This window comes from Drosophila virilis, chromosome 3 (assembly GCF_030788295.1).
Source record: "Drosophila virilis strain 15010-1051.87 chromosome 3, Dvir_AGI_RSII-ME, whole genome shotgun sequence".
NCBI lineage: Eukaryota > Metazoa > Arthropoda > Insecta > Diptera > Drosophilidae > Drosophila > Drosophila virilis.
This window is the reverse complement of record NC_091545.1, coordinates 19625885-19648167: the sequence shown is the minus strand read 5'-3', so window position 1 is coordinate 19648167 and position 22283 is coordinate 19625885. Positions and strand designations below refer to the sequence as shown.

At 42.4% G+C, this 22283-nt stretch overlaps 1 protein-coding gene across 3 annotated transcripts in view; it reads right to left on the bottom strand.

The window, feature by feature from the left end:
* Ten-m (teneurin transmembrane protein Ten-m) overlaps positions 1 to 22283 on the bottom strand; it is a 332752-nt gene that overhangs the window by 12491 nt on the left and 297978 nt on the right. For 2 of the 3 annotated variants that reach the window (XM_070208255.1, XM_032434778.2), the window contains exons 3-9: positions 6512 to 7147; positions 3467 to 5173; positions 2641 to 2924; positions 2080 to 2491; positions 1443 to 1988; positions 1176 to 1383; positions 152 to 178 (exon numbers count right to left, since the gene is read on the bottom strand). In XM_070208255.1, coding sequence (XP_070064356.1) covers positions 152 to 178; positions 1176 to 1383; positions 1443 to 1988; positions 2080 to 2491; positions 2641 to 2924; positions 3467 to 5173; positions 6512 to 7147 — 3820 coding nt within the window. The remainder of the gene's footprint in view (positions 1 to 151; positions 179 to 1175; positions 1384 to 1442; positions 1989 to 2079; positions 2492 to 2640; positions 2925 to 3466; positions 5174 to 6511; positions 7148 to 22283) is intronic. The other variant, XM_015175934.3, reaches the window with a different exon arrangement.

The window sequence follows — 22283 nt, the reverse complement described above, 5'->3', positions numbered from 1 at the left end:
ATGAGTAACCATTTCTTTGGTTAAATAATAATTATAAGTAAATAAAAACAATTGTATTATATAAATGAAACGAGTGTACCAAACAACCATCGAGAATTAGTATTAGTAGTAGTTTTAGTATTATTTTAGTACCGGTTTTTCGCTTGCTTACCTTGCATTGAAATAATTCCAAAAAATGCTGTTAGTATATGATTTTGATTTATAGCGAGAACAAGTAGCGAATAGAATTCGTTAGTTAATACAAAGCATTTGGAATTCGATTGCGCAATGTTCGTTTGTTTGTGTGTATTTTTTTGATGGGAATTAGTATCGAGTAGTAGTAGTATGAGGACCGAGTAGTAGTAGTAGTAGTAGTAATAGTTATTAGGTATTTATTCAATTTTTATTCGGATTAAGGGCACGCGTGATGAGAAGAAAAAGAAAGCAGAGAGAAAAATATTTGAATTAGCATGGTTGTCGTTGTTTTATCGTTTACTAGAATTGATTGTGTTATGAAACCCCTAACGAAATTAAATATCCTTGCTTTCGATCGTACCGAAATAGCTGGTGACCCTTCACAAGAACCCTTAAGTTAAGAATCGGAATTCTGTTGTATGTCTGGGAACAGTTTTATGTAAAAAGGGTGAGATGATTCATGATATCAACTCCTTGTGAAAGGTGAACTTAAGACCTAGTCTGAGTTAATTGTATGCTTAAAGTTCTTAATTAATTTAATTTTTAACTTAATTTTATACCTTAGATTTGTTTTGAATACAAAGATTTCATTTGATTTGGTTTGGTTTGTTTAGTTTTACGGATTAGTTTTGAACAAAGGACATGTAGGGATTTATTTACAAGGCTTTCGATGGGATTTAGGAATGTTTGTGTACGGAAATGTTTTGCCATTTTTATTGGGATTTGTTTTAGACGAGGGCACGAAAACGAAAAACATAAATATTTAAACACATAAAAATATTAATTATGCAAACTATTTTGATTATTATTTGATTGGTAGTATATATGAAATTCAGCTAAATGGTTTTTTAATATACAGGAAATATAGTTTCAATATAGGGTGCCTCATCGGGCCCCTTGCCAATTCTGGAAACTATACACAGTCTTTAACTTTGCCAACAATTTGTTTTCGATTAAACTAAAAACGATGGGCAGCAAATTGGCTACAAGAAAGCACCTACCTCTCGTTAAAAGTCTCCAACTTAGCATAGTTCTGAAGACTACTCTCGTCAATCAGAAACTTCATGCGCTCAAAGAATGAGGCTGTAATTGCCGGAGGCTGTTTCCTTAGGAGAACATCAATAGGCTTGGGTGCTGATACACACAGCTGGGAGGTCTTACAGACGTGACTGGCACAGCACTCGGGGTCTTCACAGTCAACCAGGCCATCTGGGGGATATAAAACTAGATGAAAACGGTTTCTTTAAAAAGAGATGTCAATTATCCACCTTTATCGTTGTCCTTGCTATCGCCACAGTTTAACTCCAAGGCTATGCCACAATCAGGTCCGTCCCAGCCCTCATAGCAGCGGCATTCCCATTGGCCCTCGCCGCTCACCCGACACTGTCCGTGCCCAGCACAGCTGTTTGGACAACCTTCGATTGTGCAATGTTTGCCATTCCATCCAGTTACACAAAGGCAGGTTCCATTCTTGCACTGACCGTGCTCGTTGCAGCGGCTGTCGCAGAGCTTCGTGTTGCAGTAATCGCCACCCCATTCCGGGTCGCAGGCGCAGGCATCACCCTCGCAACGTCCGTGCTGGCCACAGTCGAGGTCGCACAGCTCCTTGGAACAGTCATCACCGCTCCACTTGGTCTCGCATGTGCAGGTTTGGGTGTCCAGATCAAAGTTACCGTGACCCGAGCAGTCGGGTAAACATTGGAGTGCGTCTTTGTCCATGGTGGCGCAGTCGGTTCCCTTCCAGCCCTTTTTACAGATGCAGGTGCCGTCCGCGCAGAAGCCATGTCCAGAGCAACTGGGATGTGGGCAGTCCACTGAGAAGAGAAGAGTAATGTGTTAAGAAAATTTGGTTTGATAATATATGGGTAGAAGGGGGAGTCTTGGGTTTGGCTGAATCGTGGCTACCTTCTTCGCAAAATTTGCCCTTATAGCCGCGCATGCACTGACATTTGCCGCTAACACAGTGCCCATGACCATTGCAATCGGCCACCTCACACTCGTCGTGGCGCAGGGAGCACTCCTTGCCCTTCCAGCCCGGATTGCAAATGCACTCGCCATTGATGTACTCTCCATGCTGGGAGCACAGCACTGGACAAACGCTCTCACTGCAATCGTCGCCTCCAAAGCCGGGATTGCATTGGCAATGGCCCAGCAAGCATTGCCCATTGCCAGAGCAGCCGTTAGGGCAGTTCTGTGTCATGTCCTCTGCTATGGCTGCATAGAAAGTTAATTCCTGTGCATCCCCATCGTCGTTGTAGAGCGAGACGAACCAATGCCCTGGCTCCATATAACGTGTCACCTCTCGCGTTATGGAAAGCTGCAGTTGGCAAGCATTTGAGCGATTCCCAGAAAAATTATGGATGGTGTATGTGATGTATGACGTTTAATAAGTCCATGAAAAGCACATAGAGTGGAATTAGTTAGTTAAGGTATTAGTAGACATTGACAGGCGCTGTTATAACTTACGTGTGCGGCCCTGGCGGTGCGTGTGCTAGCGCTGAAGCCACTCAAGACTTCTTTAAAATGGTATTGAGTGTGAGTGGGCAGGGCATTACGACGCCCGTAGACGCCTATGGATGCGCCACGTGGAATTGTATAGTCAAACTTGACATAGGCCGGTTCCGATTGATAGAATTGCATATTCCAATAGCTGTACGGTTGTATCTCCTTCGTTAGTTTTTGACCCAACGTAATCTGGCCAAAGGTGGTGCCATCCGGTGGGAAGCTTCGCGCTGGGAACGTGCGAGCACCTGCCATTTGTTATCGGGAAGCGCATAAGCGGACAATGCGACAAGAGTGCAGCATTTGTAAGGAGTGATTGGATGAGAAAACAAAACAAAAACAATTCACATTTGGGTTAGTTGTTGTTTTTTTATGGAGCTATGGAGACTATGAATTGAATATTTAAATATGCTTTATATAATATGAGTAGGTGATCTTATGCTTAAAGATCATCAAGTGGATCAGTTTAGTAGGTCAGTTATTTATCACATTTGTAGATTCACTTAAGCAATTCGCTTTCCTAGTTAGTAGATGACGATGACGCCTACACAGCCAGATATTGGTGCCACATATTCATGCTTGGAGGTATTTTGTACAGATGCGGGATATATGAAGGATTTAATATGAGCGGAATAGAATGATCTGACGATTTTGATTGTTAGCAATAGTCTAAGAAAATATTAGCTGTACAGCATTTTGGTTATCGGTTTAGTGTTCAATAAGGTCAATCGACGGGTTAGTTATAAGCACTTAAAGTGAGTTTAGCAACGAGAGCAGATAGTACAATCACCTTCCAGTATGAGTATAGGCATAACATCGGGACATGCAAGATTTTCACCACCAAGAACATCAGAATTAGTATCGGTAGCGGCATTGCTGTTATCAAAATCAGTGCTAGGAAAGTTAGTATCGGTGCTTGATGCAGTTGATGGATCTTCCACCTCCGCGCTATCACTCGAATCAAGCTGGTGACCCAATATAGTAGCTTCCTCTGCATGCGGTGTCGCTGTCGTCGGACTGGCATAGTCAATGTCAACTGGGTTGTTGTTCTTGTTCGTGAAAATGGTTGGCAATGGGTCTAGACAGCTGCAGGGGCAGTCGGGCATGCGTGGTGGTGGCTCGAATACACAGGAGCCAACGCTGTCTATATTATTGTCCTCATCTAGCGACTTTTTTTCGTGGGTCAGCACCTGCTCCACATTGTGCGTGCCGCCGCCAGTCGGCACCGCCACATGAAGCGTATACACGGAATCACTACCGTCGTCTGTGGCTATCGTCAGATTGACTAATATACGTTTACTGGGCTGATCAAAGCGCTCACTGACATATGGCTTTAGGGGTGTTAAATGGGCTGGTAAAATATTGTCATTATCTTGCTCCTTAAGAACCTCATTTTCGCTAGCTGGCAGTGACTGAAGCGGCTTTATTCTGGTTTGCTCGACAGCTGTTTTGTACAGGTTCACCTTATTGGAGGTGGGCGCTTCGTCTAATTTGACTATATCGATATCGTCATTATCGAAGAGTGCCGCGTCGCTCAGCATAAGGTCGGACACTGTTTGATTTATGCTATGTGGGGGTGGCTCTGACTGTTCTTTGCTGTTGTTCTCCTCATAGTTATCGGCCAAATCACTCTCATTATTGTTATCATTAGCGGCAGGTTTCTGCTTCAGGTTCTGTTTGATTTGAAAATCATTTTCAATAATGGAGACGGTTGAGGACATCCCCTTATTCTTTTCCGTGCCGGCTCTGCTGATGGTGTCGATTTCAACAACGTCATCGTTGTCACTTTCTGACGTCGTTGTCAGCATTGAGTCCTCCCTACTGCTGCTGCTGCCACGTCTGATGGTGCTGTCATTTTGATTATAGTCATCAATAACAGAAGCAACGCTGCTTGCCTCTGTATCTGACTCGATGGTGATGGTATCGCTGGTTTCTTCGAGTTGGAGCTCTTCCTTAAACTTCCGTTGGGGTTTGGAAAGCGTTTTACCTGCTCTACGCAAATTGCCGTTTAATGATTTGCCAAATTGTTGCCTAGTCCTAGGCGCTGTCCGCTCTGTTGTCTCCTTCTGCTCATCTTCGGCATCGTCTTCATAGTCGTAGTCGCTGATGTCGTCCACAAAGCTGTTCCCTTCGCCCTGCTCGAGATTCAATATGCTATCGATTTTGTGCAAAGTTTTATCGTAATTGCTTGGCTGGGTGTCCAAAGCGATGACAGTTGCCTTCCTGGGCCGGTGTATGTTAGCAGATTCGCTTATGGATTTTACCACGTTTTGAGCGGTTGGCGACGTTGTCAAAGTCAGATACTTTTGTGTATGGACTCCACTTGCTTTTGTAATTAAGTCGCTAAAAGTTTCTGCAGCCACATCATCATCATCGCCATCATCATCATGATCCTGCCCCCGCTGCCAGTCCATTAAACTTCTTCCACGGCGTCGTTTGTTGCCATCCTTGTTGACAGACAGCCACGTTGACACTGCTCCAATGCCTCCTTTACTTGCTACAGGTATTCGGATGAGCAGTTGGGAGTTAGAGAGCGAGATTACCTTGTTCTATTGTGGTTAGCTACTACGACCCAAAGTATACCCTTAACCATGCAAGTCAACCACGTTGGCTCAAATTAAGCATAAAATGTATTTTTAATTCATTTCCAACTGGTTGTCAGAGTGTGCCTTACATTTTCATATGCGTGTGTGAGCAGCTGACAGGTTGTTAAGCCCGCCCCGGGCTACTACGTGGGGTTGATTTGGGCATGGGACAAAAATATAGTGACAGATAGATAGAGAGAGAGAGAGAAAGCGAAAACGAGAAAAAATTAGGAAGAGAGAGAGACATACAAAGTAAAACAAAGCTGGGGGTACGTCAACATTTGACAGCTTAATTGCCAAATGTTAAGTGTCATGTGTGCCATGTGACCTAAAAATACACAGCACAAAATCCGTAAATCAAATCCACTTTTCGCTTTGTTAGGCAAAAAATTATAAACTGCGAAATAAACCAGTACGTATTCAATTTACTGACGTTTTGACAACAAACTAAACGCGGGAAAATTGTTGAAAATAACATTTAGAAGATTTTTTTTTAGATATATGTTTATCGAATGCGTTGCATTTATTGATACAGCCAAAGATTTACTTTTTCGCGCAATTCTTTTGGGTATGTTCGATGAATTTACAATTGGGAACAATCTGATGTTGTAAAGTTCTCGACTGAAATATACTCTAAATACTGTTTTTAGCTTTATAAAAAGTGCCTGTTGCTCTGAAGCCGAAACTCTTTTAAAGTCAAAAAAATAATGTACACCAATTTAACTCGACTGCAGATTAAGATTTAAAATCAAACTACACACTCCAAAATCGAATATTTTTGTATTCATTAACTTTAATTTTTAAATTGTAACGTTCTGTAAATTTTACTGTATACTTTTCTTGGAAGGAGTTTTCAATAGACACCTTTTTTACCTTGCCATTCTTTGCGTCTAGCTGTCAATTTCGGAATGTAATTAGTGCAATATTCTGAGCTATATTTAATGAACGAAGCACAATGGAAACGGCATTGACTATAAATAGCCGAATGTTTGCGCTTAAGCCTCGCACCAGCTACTGTCAAATGCAAAGAAAGAAAAACTTTTAGCTAAAAATCGACAATATATAAATAAAGTTTCTGACCGCCGCCTGGGTACCCCCCCTAAGCGCTTAATACCTCTTCCGTTCTTTCATTCTAGCTGTCTCTCTCTCTCTCTCTCTCTGTCTTTCTGTCTCTCTCTGTTTTAGTTCTCGCACTTTTGCAAAACTTACGAAAACTCATTTAAAAATAATTAAAACTTCTGCATAATTACCTCCATTATTGGCGTTTGCTAAGGATGAGGATAGGGAAGTCGAGGGCGCAAGCGATGATTGCGAGGAGGACGTTGCAGTGGCTGCCGCTGCCGAAGATGTGGCCTCCGCCGAGGTGGATGTCGACTGCAAGCCTTGAGCCGTCCCGCTGTTTGATGTGGCCGTCGTGACAGTTGCCGTTGCAATGCCTCCACCCGGTTGTCCCTGTACAATTCCTATGCCCTGTCCATTTTTCGCGCGTACCGATGCATTGTGCAGCTTGGATAAATCCGTGTTGGTGCTCTTGGCCGCCGTGACCTCGGCGGCCTCGTTGCCGACTAGAACTGTGCAGGGTGCCGACGGGGACCAGTGCAGGGTGCCGGTGCTGGTCAGCAGGATCAGCAGAATACAAAGTACAGCGAACGCCGAGCACGCGGCAATGCTAGCCCAGTTGGCCGAGCAGCGTGCGGCTAAGTCCTTGCGCAAGTTCATCGGCGCCGAGTAATGATGGGTGGGCATTCCGTTCATGCTCCTTGGCGGCAGAACCGGGCCCATGCAGCCTTGCGTGCTGCGATCGTAGCCCCCTTTGAGAGTGTCTTTTGTGGGTGTGGAACAGGCCGATCCGCTCTTGTAGTCGATAGGTGAGCCCTTGTTAATATCTGCAAGCAAAAAGAGTTAGAGACCAAAAATGCATTAGTCACCAGTTATGATAAGCTTATTAATTAAAACAGCTCTGAGCACAGTCAACCGCACTCTGTGGAAATTCAATTTCATTAAAATCCCACCGCATTCCCGGCTGGCTGGCCAACCCTCGAGCTATTGGTCTGTCCAAATCAGAGCGCAGTCACTGGTAAAGCCGAACGTCGACACTATTGTATTTTGCTTATCGCCATTTGGTGCAAATTTCATTTGTATAAAAGGATTTGCGCAAGGATAACAAACTGACATTCAACATAACCTCAAACAAACGATGACAAAACAGAGAAAAAGCGAACGAATGAACGAATGAACGAACGGACGGAACGGAACGGAAAAACGAATAAGTGAATGTGGTAAGCAGGGAAAGTGACCAGCGACAATGACGTTGGCAATACAGGAAACAGCAAGAAGCGGTACAAAAAAACAAGCAAGTAACAGTGCATTACTAGAGAGTGATCGACTAGAAGATACCACGCACCCTGCGCTGATTAGCACTCTTAAACAATCGAACTTCCTTCTAGTTCTCCTTCTCTAACCACGGACTTAATAAATTTCTTGGTTCTATAAGGTAGGTAGCACTAAGATCTTATACCCAATGCTGCACAAGTTCCATGGGTACAGGGTATAGAAAAAAAATTAAAACGATGGCTGAAAGGTTTCACTGTGGTGGGCAAAGAAGCGCAAAAAAAAGGGACTTGCTTTGGGGCTGGCGAGACCGATGACAGTAGACAGTAGATGTGCCAGGAGGGCAAATGGCGAGCAGTAGCTGGATAAGTAGAAATCATTTGTTGATGCCATGATGATAATTCGATTATGCGATGCTTGTGTTCAAGCTTAAAGCGAGTCCAGGGAACAATCACGGGGTGTGTGTGTGTGTGTGAAGTGAAATTTGAATTGTGAGCGAATGAAAATGTTTAAAAATGTGGCATCAATGAGCTTCGCTTGGCCATACCAGGCAGCTGTCGAGTACATAATGCAGGTTTCGTAACAGACAGCTTTCAATTTGAATCAATCGGCCCAAAATTTCACAGCTGTCAGCTTTAATTACTCAAATGAATGGCAAAATTTAGGATATTCGTATATTCCTGAATGCGAATATAAGGGAAGGGGCAAGGCGGACGGACGGGCACGGGTTAACCACATGTGCTATTTATGCCTGTACGTACTTACATATGCATGTGTCGTCCATACATATTTATGGGCATGTGTAGGTGTATTCTATATTTGTTCGTTTACTGTACAAAAAACTCTTGTAATTTCTACCCAAACGACCTCTTGCCGCAAAAATATCCTTTGCATGAATCTGTATGCCAACGAGCCAAGGAGGCAACGAGTAGGGCGACAAACCCAAGTGAGCAAAGTTCGCCACAGCAGAAGTTGGGTAACCCAGAATGGGTATGGTCAAAGCATTCCCATTATGGGTGGGTCGACCCATCCCTTCCACCACCCACCAAACCACCCACCCACCACTTCTTGTATGCTGCTCCTACAGTCTGTCTGTCTTTCTGTTTGCAATGATAGCGTGAATAATGTCTGCGTCATTTTTTATATATGGGCGTGTGTGTGTGTGTGTGTGTGTGTGTGTGTTTGTATTAAAGTTATCCAGTATAAGCTTTTATACGATATGTTAGATTTATTTAATGTCAAGGAGGAGTTGGAGTGTTGATGAAGGAATGCATAAATGTCCATAGATCCGCAGAGACATTTGTATTAGGGAGCAAAGGTTAAGCGCTTTGCCTCTTTTCAAGCTAGTTGCCCCGTTAGGGGCGTGCCATTTATAGGGGGCGATTTTTATGACCGAAACGTGCCACGATTCGGTATGTGGGCGAGAATGTGTGTGTAGATGTGTGTGAATAATTAACGAACGCATAATAGCAGTCGGTAGTCGGTGCTGGCAATTGCTGAAATAAATTCACACAAGTTAATGGGCAATGGGTGCTTTTAAAAAACAGGACACTGCAGGGGGAGCGTACTGATAGCTTTCTGGATGAAAGTGCTGTTTGCAGCTGCCTCATTAAATAAATGGCAAGCGAGCCAAACTGCGCTCACTAAAGTTTACTTTCGATTTATCGATCTTATGGGTCAACGCCATCTAACTTATTAGCTGGTTCAGTTGCCAAGAGCAACGCTATGCTTGCATCTCAGGGGTAAAACACTACGAATAGGTCGACTGATTAGTTCGGTTAAATAACCTGGATATATGTATAAGCTATGTGTATATTTGAAGATTTATATAATTGGCTGCCTAATTAAATAGTGGCTATTAGTGTATTTACCTAATGCTCGCAAATAGTTAACAGAAATGTTTGGCCTCAAAAGAGATTAATTTGCTGTCAATTCTGGTCATTCAAGCATTTAAACATTAAATTATCTATTAATTTAATTGCATTAATATTTTTATAAAAAAAAAAAAACGAAAATGTAACAGCAGCGCACAGGCTGACGTTGGGCTCGTTAATCCTGCGGCTATTTTATGAACCCAGAGCAAATCGCTTAAATTAAAGCAACACACAAAAGAGGGCACAATAAAAATAGTGTGGCAAACGCAGCTGCCAGTAATGGTTATTGTATAATGCGCACAACTGTGTGTGTGTGTGTGTGTGTGTGTGTGTGTGTGTGTGCGTGTGTGTGTGCGTGTGCGTGTGTGTGGGAGAGTGTAAGTGTTTGTCACAACCCCTGGGCCACAATGAAGCCAACAAGCTGTCGCAGTTTTGCTATCCTACCCCTACAGTTGGCCACAAGCCCAAAATGAGATTTATGCTGCGTGCAATTTAACATTTTTAATAATATTAAAATTACAAATTTATATTTTATGTGTGCGCCACTTGCCAAGGTGTTGCTGCAGTCCAATAAACACCATGCAGTCATAGTTGGTACGCATTAGGGTGCAAGACGGAGCTAGATTTAATTTTAATTTGCTTTCAAGTCTCAAAATGTATTCTCTTTCAAGTGCAATATCAAAAAACATATGTAGGAACTTTAGAATTTCCTGTCAGATGCAATTGCTTAAAGTAACATTTTGAGTTACGACATTTACTGAACTTGCCCTCAATTAAACGCACTATCGCCGGAATGTTAAAACCCTTCCGTTCATCAATTGTGTGTTAAGTACTTTTGAGTAATTGCAGAACTCGCGCAGTGTTTTAAGTGAGCCTGACTAACGCCAATTTGAATAGTCGTTAATGAACATTTGCTAATATTTTAAGCACTAAAAGAGAGCTATAAATTTCAGCTCTTCGCCGTGCACCGAACTCTCGAACTGTCGAACCACCGAACTCTCGAACTCCCGAACCTAACCATCTAGCTGGTTGCCCTGCCAAGCGCCGAAGCGTGCGACAATCAAATAAAAGTACATGAAAAACACATAAAGGGGTTCTTGGTTAGGTTTTTTTTTTTTTTTTCGTTTTTAATGTTAAAACGCGACGATTTCTCGAAACAAACAGGTGACTGTGGAGGCGAAGGGCGGGTAGGGAGGGGATTTCGAGGCTGAAGGAAGTTCCCGCCATGTTGGTAATGGAGTTTGCAAACAAACATGGCCGCCGGGGAAAAATCACATAATTTACACGTTTGCATTTAAGTATTAAGTGGGCAGAAAGCGTGGCAGGTGGGGGAACTGACAGGGAGAGGGGGGCAAATCAGGCGGATGGTAAAGTGTTTCGTTCACTTTTGCTGTGTTTGTGTGCAAAGCTCAGTAATTGTGTTCAAGTGTATGTATGTGTACGTGTGTGTGCGTGTGTGTGGTTGTGTGTGTGTGTGTGTGTGTGTTTGCGATGTTGTGTAAGGGAATTTAGGCATGTAGGACGATTTTGGGCTCGCCATGTTGTAGGATTTTATGTGCAGAGGAAGCAATTTTGGATCGACTTTATTGCCCCTGTCGTCGCGGAGTTGATGTTGATTTTAAAGCGTTTAATGGCCGCGTTTTGTGTTGTGGAAATTGAAAAAGAAAACAGAAACAGACGTGGAAGATACAAATTTATTGTACATACAAAGTGTTTGAAGCTTAAGAGATTTACCCAAAGTGGAAATGGGTTAGCAGCAAAAAGAGAAGACGCTGCCATAAGAGTGATTCCAAGGAATGAGGAATTGTGATGGATTGGCAAAATGGGACGCAAGCAACTGGAAACTTTCGTTAGGGCAAATCAAGGCAAACGCTAAGAAGCCCATCAAGTTGGGCAATGTGAGTCATAAAACCTACAATTCGCGTTTCACATATAAGGATACCCAATGACGATTTGTGCTTCTCTTCCCTCACCATGTCAATTAATCGTAATTTTGTAATTACGATAATTTAAGTAGCATTTTCCGATAGGTCGTCTCAACACGGGTATAATCAAAAATTCCATTAAAAACTTTAAACTCATTACAGAATGTTTAATGTGCGCTCCCATTGTTGTTGTACAATAAATCAACAACAATAAAAAGCAGAAAAAAGCAGAGCAATTTGTTAGGCCGGGATAGACAGGAACAAAAACAATAACAATGACAGCAACAAAGAGCACTTTTAAGAACTTGGATCGTCTTTAAGGTACGGCAACCTGTCGACATCGACGCACGTGAGTCGCAGTCCCAAAAGGGTCGTAGTCCTCGGCTCTCGCCATATTGTTAGAAGCAGGCGGCGCACAGCGGGCGGCCCACTAATCGAGTATGTGGGAAGGCGGGTTCCTGTTGTCTTAGCCTTTAAGCGTTGAATACTTAAAGGCGCTTCGCAGACACTGGATTTTTCACTGGTTGCCCGCTGCACGGGCGGAGTGAGGGTATAAACTTTTGGCACGATTTGCATGTAAATTAATTGCCATTGCCTCGAACTGTCGCAGGTTCATGCCGTGTGCGCGCCTGTAGCTATGCAATAAGATTTTTTGCTCAGTATTTTACGAGTCCTAAGCAACCCTCGAGGCAGACGAAGACGAAGACGCCACCGCCAGCGCCAGCGCCAGCGCCCACAAGATAAGTCGTATAAATTATAGCAATTTAATAAGTTTTAAATATACGCATCCGGCTGGCTGACTGCTTGAATGTCTGCACGTTTGCATGCCCTTCGACCCCATACGGCCCGTCCCGGCCATTCGCTTTATTTCCGAAAACTTGAAAATCTTTGCAGCAAACTTTTCGCGACCTCGTCTGAGGGTGCGACTTGCTGTTCGTTTCGAGCTATAACTCAAGACAAAAATTGTTGCCGATTAAAATTGTCGGTTGGGCATTAATTTTATGTCACGATGCGCTCGCTCTCCGCCAGCGTGGCCAACGTGCCGTGTGATAAGGTGGCGACTGGGGGCATCTGCGGATTGCGAGGGGTCCGTCCATATACCTTTTGTGCAGACAATTTTCAGTTTGCTCTCGCACTAAATGAGTTTATGCAAGTGTGAAAATAAGTCTTTTAATGGCCAGCAGCGGCACGAGGCACAAGGGGGTGGCTGCCAAGCTGGCAGCACTTCGCTCTCAGTTAATGAGTTAAAAGTAGAAGAAGGCACGTGGATTACTCGCTGCCTCTGTAAGGCTGCTGCTGGCGCACCTTTTCGTTGTTACCGGTATTCTCGGTGTTCCAGGTGTTGTTTTGGACAAAAACAAAACTTAATTTGTTGCTGCAGGTGAGACGCATAAATTATTTGATAACAGTTTCAGTCCTTTGAGCCAGAGACAACGCAGAGTACGCGCATAAATAAGTTTTCAGCGAGGTCCGTTCCCGACTCTTTGTTTGCCAACTTAGGAACGTGTTTAGTCAGGGGTGTTTACCGTTAGCCGCCTAATTCCGGGATTATCAGTGTAGAGCTTTAGTTTAGTTTATGTATTTTGATTGTTTGTTGTGCACAAATATTGTTTTAATTAAAATTTTACGTCAGCTCCTGCAAAGACACTCTTGCCACTTATTGCCGAAGGATGTCCAGGCACTCTAATTTTAAAAATACTATTTTCGGTCCGTGAACATTTTGAGGTCTGAGCACGTACGCTTAATTGCCAACATATCTACAATATTAAGAATCTTTGACATATTCGACGTTTTCATTACCGACGCTTTGGGACATTTGAATTGTCCGTATGAGGAGGGCAACATTTTATTTTTCATTTTCATTTTTAGTGTGTGGCTGGCGCATGTAATTACATAGCAAAACTTTGCCATATTATTTTTAACAAATCTCAAAACTTTTTCAATAACAAAAATTAAAAAAACAAAAGTAGAAAATAAAATATAAGCGAGTGGAATTGCAGGACAGAAAGCAATGCCACAGATGAACTGTTGCCATTCTGTGCGCCGCAGATTGAATACCTTTGCAGACAAAGAGCATACTTGTCTGGTATTAGAACTCACTAGAACTCTCTATAGATATATAATATAGTTCGACCAGACTGACTGACTGCGGAACACTTTACTCAATTTAAGAAAACTTATGCATTTTGTAAGAAATCAAATAAATACAAAATAAATTCAATTCTACTGTTGACTGTGAGTTTTTGATTGCGTTACATATTGTGTCTGTAAATCATTATACTCCCGGATAGGGTATTCAAGCCAAATGTAAAAAGTTTGAAATAAAAAACGCCAATGGCTAAAAGCGACCAGAGGACAATTGTACGCCCAGAGAGAGACACACACACACGCATACGAATAGTCATGACCATCTAGGGGGCGTGGCAGTTACGTGCGTTGCCTGCGCAATGCAAATTTTTAATAAACTTTTTCAAATAAAAATTTATTTACGTTGACGTGCAATTTTTAGACCAATTAAACCGCGGCGCACTGAAAGCAGACACCGAGGCCAAGCAGCAGAGCAAGCGACAGGTGAGAGCAGAAGGTAGATATATACAGGTATGTGTGTATATGTGTATATGACGTTGATATGTGCTAAGAGTCATGTTTGAGCATGTGTTGCTGTTGTTGTTTTTTTTTTTGGTTTTTTTTTTTTTTTACCTGTGTGCGTTAGCAGTAACAACAACTGTTTTATTGCAGCTTTTGGCGGACACTTGGCATTTCCGCTCTTAAATTTAATTAGCTTGAAATTCTGCATAATTCTGTGGCATCGTTTGTCAAACTAATGGCAATAATTGCGATAAAGCCAGCATTAAATGCACTGTGATATATGTGCGAGTATTTTAAAAACGAATCGAAATGAAATGTTTGCATGTTTGTTTGCCTGTTCGTTTGTTTGTTTGCTTGTTTGTTCGTTTGTTTATTTGTGCTTGGTGAATTTAACAGGTAAAATAAATGCAGGCGGTCGCCTTTTGTTTTCGATTTAATGAACTGTAAAGTGCTGCCATATTTATTGCAATTGTATTTTTTTGCTGCTTCAATTTTTCTGCTTTTATTATTATAATTATTGTTTATTTGCTCTGCTCTGCTGTTGTTGTAGTTGTTGTTGTTCTTTCCAATTTTACCCATATATTTTGTTGTTGTTGCATTTTATTCAAATTTTAATGCATTTAATTTAAATTACTGCAACGTCGATTTTGATCATCGTTATAAAAATTATTTTTTTGCCATTCTGTTGGTCATTTACATTGCGGTTATTGCTATAATGCGTCGACTGCCCACCCCTCCCTCCGTTTTATAATGACGGCTGCTTATTTTATAGTCAATAAACATTGTCAGCCTTATCGCAATTAATTGAAATTAATGCACACCCTTTGTAATAGGCCATTTGTGGTTTTACCAATGCCGCCATAAACCTACATAGTGAGCGGGCCTCGTAGGGGAAGAGCCGGCTGTTTGCTAATTTCAGTGCCCAGCTAATTTAAATCTTGACTATAAATAAAACTGCTGATTTAAAACTATCGAGGCAAACTAAACGAAGCTATTGCATGCTTAAAAATATCGTAGGACCTTGCCTGAATGTTTCGCTTGGATACATAAAACTTTGACCATAAGATTGGGCGACATTAATATTGTCTCGTACATAAAAAGAATTCATCGGTAATCTACTTTTCAGCTTGGGTGTATGGTACAGAAAATGGCCGCCATTTTTGTAATAAAGTTTGTGTTCATTATCGCATATGCCGATGAAAACATGGCACTCATAAAAGCACCGCTATACTGCACATGTGCATATATATGCACATACATATGCACATATTTAAAGGGACACTTGCAATATTTAAATTCAATTGCATACTTTCGAGCTGGCCCTGGCTGCAGGGCGCATACGTAATGAACCATGGAAACTTTCCGTTGCATATTTTATACATATGTGTATACAGTAGATATATGTGTTATGTGCTTTTGTTGTTATAGTTGCTGTGGCAAATGCGAAAATACTGTAAATTTTGAGATAATAAAGAAAGAAGACATTTCATAAAGGCAAAGGTTAAATGTTTATCCTAGGTGTAGTATTTGAAAGAAAAGCTTATGCCTTTCAATAAGGTATCTTGCACAACAAAACGTTTTTTATACAAAACTCCCTTTTCTAGCAGCTCATCCTATGCTCCGATATATGTACTGACTACAGTAGAGACATGAATTCTAAAATTGCATTTGGATAGCTTTAAAACATTGTTGATCGCCTGTCTTTGATGCTGATCAATAATTTGTGTGGTCTACGGGGTTGAATATATCTTCGTTGATGTATTAGACGGTTTGTCATAAACTTATACAGTCTCGGCAAGGATATGAAGTACTTTAAGGGACATTACGAACGGTTTTTGTCTTAAAATCAGAAATCAAAGCGTAAGAACAGGATATGTACCTGCAGAATTATATATGCCAGGTGCGGCTTACTTAGTAAAATATTTAAACTAATTTGTAAAGTATATATTTTTATATTAATATATTTATGCTTGTATTTTGTATTTATACACTCTTAACAGAGCATTGAATCGTCGAGTGTAGCCGACGCTTTTCAGTTTTTGACTTTCGTTTGTCAATAAAAGTGACTTTAATAATATTTGCGATATTTATCATATTTACTCGAATACATTTTATGCTACCCAAATCGTGGCATTATTTGTAAATTATTATGCACTCTGCTATTTTTCTGACATTTAATTGTTTTAATTGTGTGCAGCTGAAGCCATTAAATATGCGCAGCAACAACAGCAATAAAAAATAGATTTGGCATTATGAAATTTATGAAATTAATATTTGTGATGCAATTACGTAGTTTTAGAGCCTATTTCCCTGCTGTAAAACGGCATTGCAAATTCAATTAAATTCACTTCAATAGTTTTTTATTTTGAGTTTTTTTTTTCTCTCAATCGGTTTGGCAGAGTTTGAAATTAATTGCTTTTAATGCATGGTTTTTATGAGCTGCGCTGCCAATAAATAAATTAATGTAATATTATTAACTGACAAAATGTTAAAATTACGACAATTTATATGCCCATAAAATGAAGCCGCAACAGTTTGAAGTTTAGGATAATTGCGGCCAATAAAATGAGCAAATGGTCAAGGGTGCGCAAAGTGTTGGCATATATTAATATTGATGTCAGGTCCATTTAATTACATTTTGCATGAAATTATATTTAGAAAAAAATGAAACAAATCGAATATTAAAGCAAATTCAATCGACATTCAAGATTGAATTTATGCTCTAATTTTCGTATCATTCATACCATATTTGTATTGACTGTGCGTTCCTCTCAACCAAAACCAATACTCCACACAACTTCATATCGCACTCGTGTTGCACTTTAAGTGCCATTAAAATGGCAAATAGGCTGTAAGAGCCTCCCACGATCCCAGCGCTCCGGTCTTTCAGAGTCTGCGCTTCTGTCAAGCGGCGGGTGCGGTACTCCGTTAATTTCATCAGAGCTACTGGTAATGGAGTTGTGCAGAGCTCGCATGCATTCAGTATATAAAATGCAGCAGCTAGGCTCGGACCCGGTCCCGAGCCCGAGCCCGGCTAACGGTCAAACCAAACCGTGCGGGCCAAACAAAGTCAGCCAGAACCCAACATTCGGGTTGGTCTCTCTTTTTGTGGCCGCTGCGCTGAAAAATATTTGCAAAATGAACGACGATGTGGGCTGCGGTGGGCGTGGCTTGGATTTGGGCACAAGGGCTGGATGTGACTGTGCGGGTGCCACTGCCGACTGGCTACAATTTATTATATTAAGTATTAATGTTGGCTACGCCGTCAGGCAGCGCAGTATGCAATACATTTTGCCACTGTCTGTGTGTGTGCGTGTGTGTGTATGTGCGTGCGTGCGTGTGTGTGTTGTTGTGTGGGAATGCTGGTGTATATGCATAATCCGAAAGCCAAAAGTAATTATATTAAGTAATTGATGAATTTGCCTTTTTCCGCGGCAGTCATCAGACGGCAAACACTTTTTGCCAAAGGCAACCAATCTGCCACGCCCCCACTGAGCCCACAAGCCCCACTGGCGCGTTTGTAGTTATCACGCACACAGAAACTGACTAGCCAAGAGGGGAGAGAGGGGCTCTGCTATATGGCCAATGCCAGACAAATGCCAGACAGTCCCTGGCTTCCACAGATGATAGACCGTGTCCCATGGATAGTCCGGACTGCAGCTGTTAGTGTCCAGGCCAAGTAGCCGCGTAGTTTGGGTAAAATAAAATTTAATAAAGCGGCAAATAAAAATTTATTGTGTGTCATTTTAGGCGCAATGCGACAATGACCGACAATTTTGATTTGCACACTGATAGTCGTCAATTTCCGGCGAGAGCGCAGTTCGGGTGGTCCAAGCGAATGTTCGCTTCAGAGCTTTAAGCGCCACATGGGGTTGTTGCCACACACACACACACACACACACACACACACACACATACATACACAAGTATACCATACTCCATATGATTCAAAGATTTATTTGCTACTTTAAATTTAAGTGATATAAATTGCTGTGTTCGTGGAGATATGCACTCGCATGATTTTGGGAACTGATGGAGCATGGGGCAAAGGGGTTGCTTGCCTCCCAAGTTGCATGTCTCGTTGACTGATTGGCCATAGACTGTAAAATTGGGTTTAGCTCGCGTGGCTGGCTCGGAGAGCTGTGATAAATGAACTGTCCTGCATGTTGTAAAATTCCTGCTAAATACTATGCCTCTTACACACGCGGGCACACAATCGAGCTGCCGATTGAGACTCATTAATAAGCCAAAAGAGTAGTAAAATTTTGATAATGGCTTCGTTTAATGGTCGCTTATCGCGGTCGTCGAATACAATAAACGTCTTCAGAGCAGCGTCTAGTGGGCAGTTAGTGAAAAAGTATCACTGAAGAATATTCGTCTACTTAGCCGGGCAATTGCTGTGTCTCATTATTGCAGCTGAAGAGAAGCAAAGCGGCGTAAAGTGGAAGAAAATAAAACGTAAGAAACTTTCAATTTATTGTGGCCTCTATTTCGATTGGACGATTGGCAACGTTGCCTCGAACTCTGGCGAACTTTGGCGAATCGCAAAAACGAAACGATGCCAAAGTTTATTACTCAATTACAAAACCATCAAATAAAAGGCAAACGCTAGAAGCGAGTGGCCAAGAAATCCGAAAGATAAATGAAATTGATAAGCGCGTAATTTATGTTTGGATTTCGTTTTATTCTGTCATTAACGCACACTTGCCACGCCTCCCCGTCCCACTCACTCCATTCAATTTTCCCCATTTTATCGCATTTTATTTTTGGTTGTTTCGTTCGTTTCAGGTTCGGCCATTAGCAAAGCGAAATCGATGGGTTGAAATTAGGAACTGACTCTGAGGCAGCGGGCAAGAAAATAAGAGAGAGAAATTTTATACTTTCGAATCGGTCCTATATATCTCATCAATTGGCTATAGCTGGCTGACCTCAACCGAAAATGTCTTTGCGTTGAGTGTGAGCCCATCTAACGATGTGGGCGAAATAGTGCGCGAATTCTGTACCTTACTTCAACCCAAACTGTACAAGGTGTGTGTCTGTGTGTGTGGGTCTGTTTCCCGTTCCCGTTCCACACCTGAGGCTTACCTTTCCGCCCAATCAGCCGTGCAACATCGATCAAAGCGAACAATCCCCAACGTAAATGACATTGCCTTAACATAACATAACAGAGTACATTTAAGGCCAAGGCAGTTTGCCCAGTTTACTGTCGGGGATGGTTTCTGTTCGCACGCCGGATATGAGCGCATTAAAAGGCCTCAGATTGTGCCACGCCCACTTTACCAGCATTATGCATAAATAATTTTGTAGTAGAACCAAAAACAGCAACAACAATGGATTTGCTGCCGCACATAATGAAATATTGAAACATGAAAATTGTCAAAAACAGCGACAGCAATGATCCCAGAGACCAAAGGAAGGAGGGTGGAGCTGCGGCAGGGCCTGAAAAGGGGTTACCATGCACATTACCTGTCAGGCCTGTGCGGAAATGAAATTTTGCAATGATATCAAGGGGTGGGCAGCAAGCGGGAGCAATGCATGAGCTATGCACTTCCCCCTGACTGACAATTTTGACAATTTTTGTTATGCAATAAAAATGACGTGCGATGGCAAACGGCAGGTGCGTACAGGTGTGTGCTATACAAACTGTTATACTGCGGCTTTGCTAATTGTTAAATGCATTTTAATGCGTTTTCCAATGTGAGCCAATGATTTGGGGACCTAAACGCAATTTGTGATCTCGTACTCGGGTTGGGCGATTAATTAATTTTGATAATCGACTGTACACAAAGGGAGTGGCTGATTGAAAATGATAAAAAAAAAATATGACGATAAATGCACGCTAATGTAATTTGCTCTTGACAGTTGGATAAGTTTGGAGCTTTGCGTTAAATGCAAACACATAATGTTGGGCTCTAGTGTTTTCACCTCTAGCGACCTTCGCTTTTCCATCCACATATTTATTTGCGCCAAGTCGCAATTCATTAGCGTCACGTTTTCGCCGTTTACACCTGTACATTTAGCTGTGCCTGCGTCGGTACCTGGTCAACAGGCAGCACTCACCAGACTCCACTAAATCAATTCAATTCAATTAGAAAACGTTGCGCGTGCTCGTCCTGAGCCCCTCGCCCGTCAATTAGCGGGCTGTCTTAGCTGATACGCATTTTATGTAGCATACCTTTGTGCGCAATGAAAAAAAAAACTTGCCCTTTAATCAACGCCAAGTTGGGCAGGACTACGACTTAGCGGCTGATTGGATTGCGGCTGCCGCAGCCCAGGGGAGGCTGTTGTGGAGCAGGCGCAGATTGGGGCGTGCTAAGAAGCCCATGATGGCGGGAGCCTTAAAAAAAAAGATAGCCAGAGTGGATTGCGTTTTTATAATTAAACGCAGTCAAGGCAACAACAAATCAAATCAACGACAGGAGGATTCAGCGCAGCAAGAAGGATAAGTGCTGAGAAAAATGTTCTCGTTCAAAATTAGCCCGGCACTAAAAACTCATTTGCGGTAATAAATCTTCAACCATTTACTCGCTCCCTCCCGCATTATTTTCCATTTCTCGCTTTAAGTAATTTCAATTTCATTTTCATTTCTCACACACAATGTAATTAGAGGCCTTGTCGTTTCTTTACGTGCTAGCTTTTTTCGCGTTTAATTAAAAATATTTCACTTTTTTTTTTTTGCTGCTTTTGTTTTATAAGCCAGCTACACGATTTCCTCTTGGCAACGGGATGGCCTTCAATATAAGGCGGTAATTAAAACGACATTATTCAATATTACAAATGCGAAAACAGCCGCAACAAAAAGTCTTCTGAAAAAAAGGGTCGGGCCACCGGCTGGCTGGGTTAAGGGCGTCGCCTTCAACAGGCGTTTATTACTCTTTGCGCCAACGCAGACTATCTTGATGGGGCCAAGAAAGAAATCGTAATGGACAGAAAAGCCGCCGGTGATGGGAACAGGGAACGGGTTCGTGCTGTAAAACCCTTTTCCTGCGCAGGTTTCCTGTCTCCCGGCTTGACACAGGCCGAGACAAGGTGGGCAAAGCCTTTGTGGTTAGGTAAGAAATCAAAAAACGATTAGTCTAAGATTTTTGCCCTGCTGGGTGTGCCTTATGTGCTGGGTGGCGCGTGTTTTTGCGTTTGCATAGCTATGGGCGTGCTTCGATGTGTGTAGGCGACCAAGGCGACCAGTGGCAAGTGCTTCTTACCGTTTCAATAATGTTTTCCTCCCGAATGACCAGAGCAGACAAATTTAATCGCACTGTTCTGTCTACGGCTACAGTTCATTGTCGACACCGTTGTTGTTACTATTGTCGGCATGCGGTTCAATAAACTTTTGTCTAGCCCAGAAATCCATTAACGCACCATCGACTTGATCGATTTTCAATGGTTTTTTAGCCAGCGCGGAGGCCTGGGCAGAAACAAAAACGAATCGCCCGTTTGCAAATCACAAAAACGCACAAAAGTATGCTATAAAAAGTGCACGCGGCAGAGCACTACGCTACAGAGGGCTACGACTATTTTTAATCACTTCAACAGTTTTATTGTCTGCCGCCTACTAGCAAACGCACTCACAACATTTAATAGATTGCCAAGCGGGCCGAAAGAGTCGACGCCTGCCTAGGCGGCATTCTGAACGTCTGTCTAGCAAAGCAAACAAAAAACGCATGAGCTTAAATGTAAACACGAACAAAACAAAGCCAACAAAAAAAAAGGAGAGAAAAAACCGAATGAAGAGCTGACAAAGGCTGCGGGGAATAAGGCGGAATTTTAATGCAACCAACAAGGGGTTAACTGTGTGAGTCAGCCGCCTATTCACAACAGCAATGAATGACTCGTCAGCCCTTGGGGGTAGGCAATGGATTTATGAAGATATTTCTGCCGCTGCTGTAAATGATGTTGTCGATAGACGACAACAACCCAGTGAATCCAGCAGAAGTCTCCCCACATGCCCCAAAGATGCATATCAATGAAGTCCGCGTGGCGTTTAATCGGCCAGGGGAGATTTAACAAATGCCATTGCATGCCATTCTATGAGCCCTCTGACGTTTAAAGACATTTTAGCACTGGCGTGCGTCATCGTCATTGCCATAGCCATCGCCATCGCCATGCTCGTGCACAACCTGACACGAATCTCGACGATTTGGCTGCGTGCCTCCAAGTGTTACACATTTGCATTTTGGCTACAAACACAACAAAACTGACTTGCCAACCGGCACCCGGCACCCACCACCCAGTACCCGGCACCCTGCACCCGGTCCAACTGTACGTCATTGCCGTCACACTTGTAGTTGGCGCAAAAGTAGTTT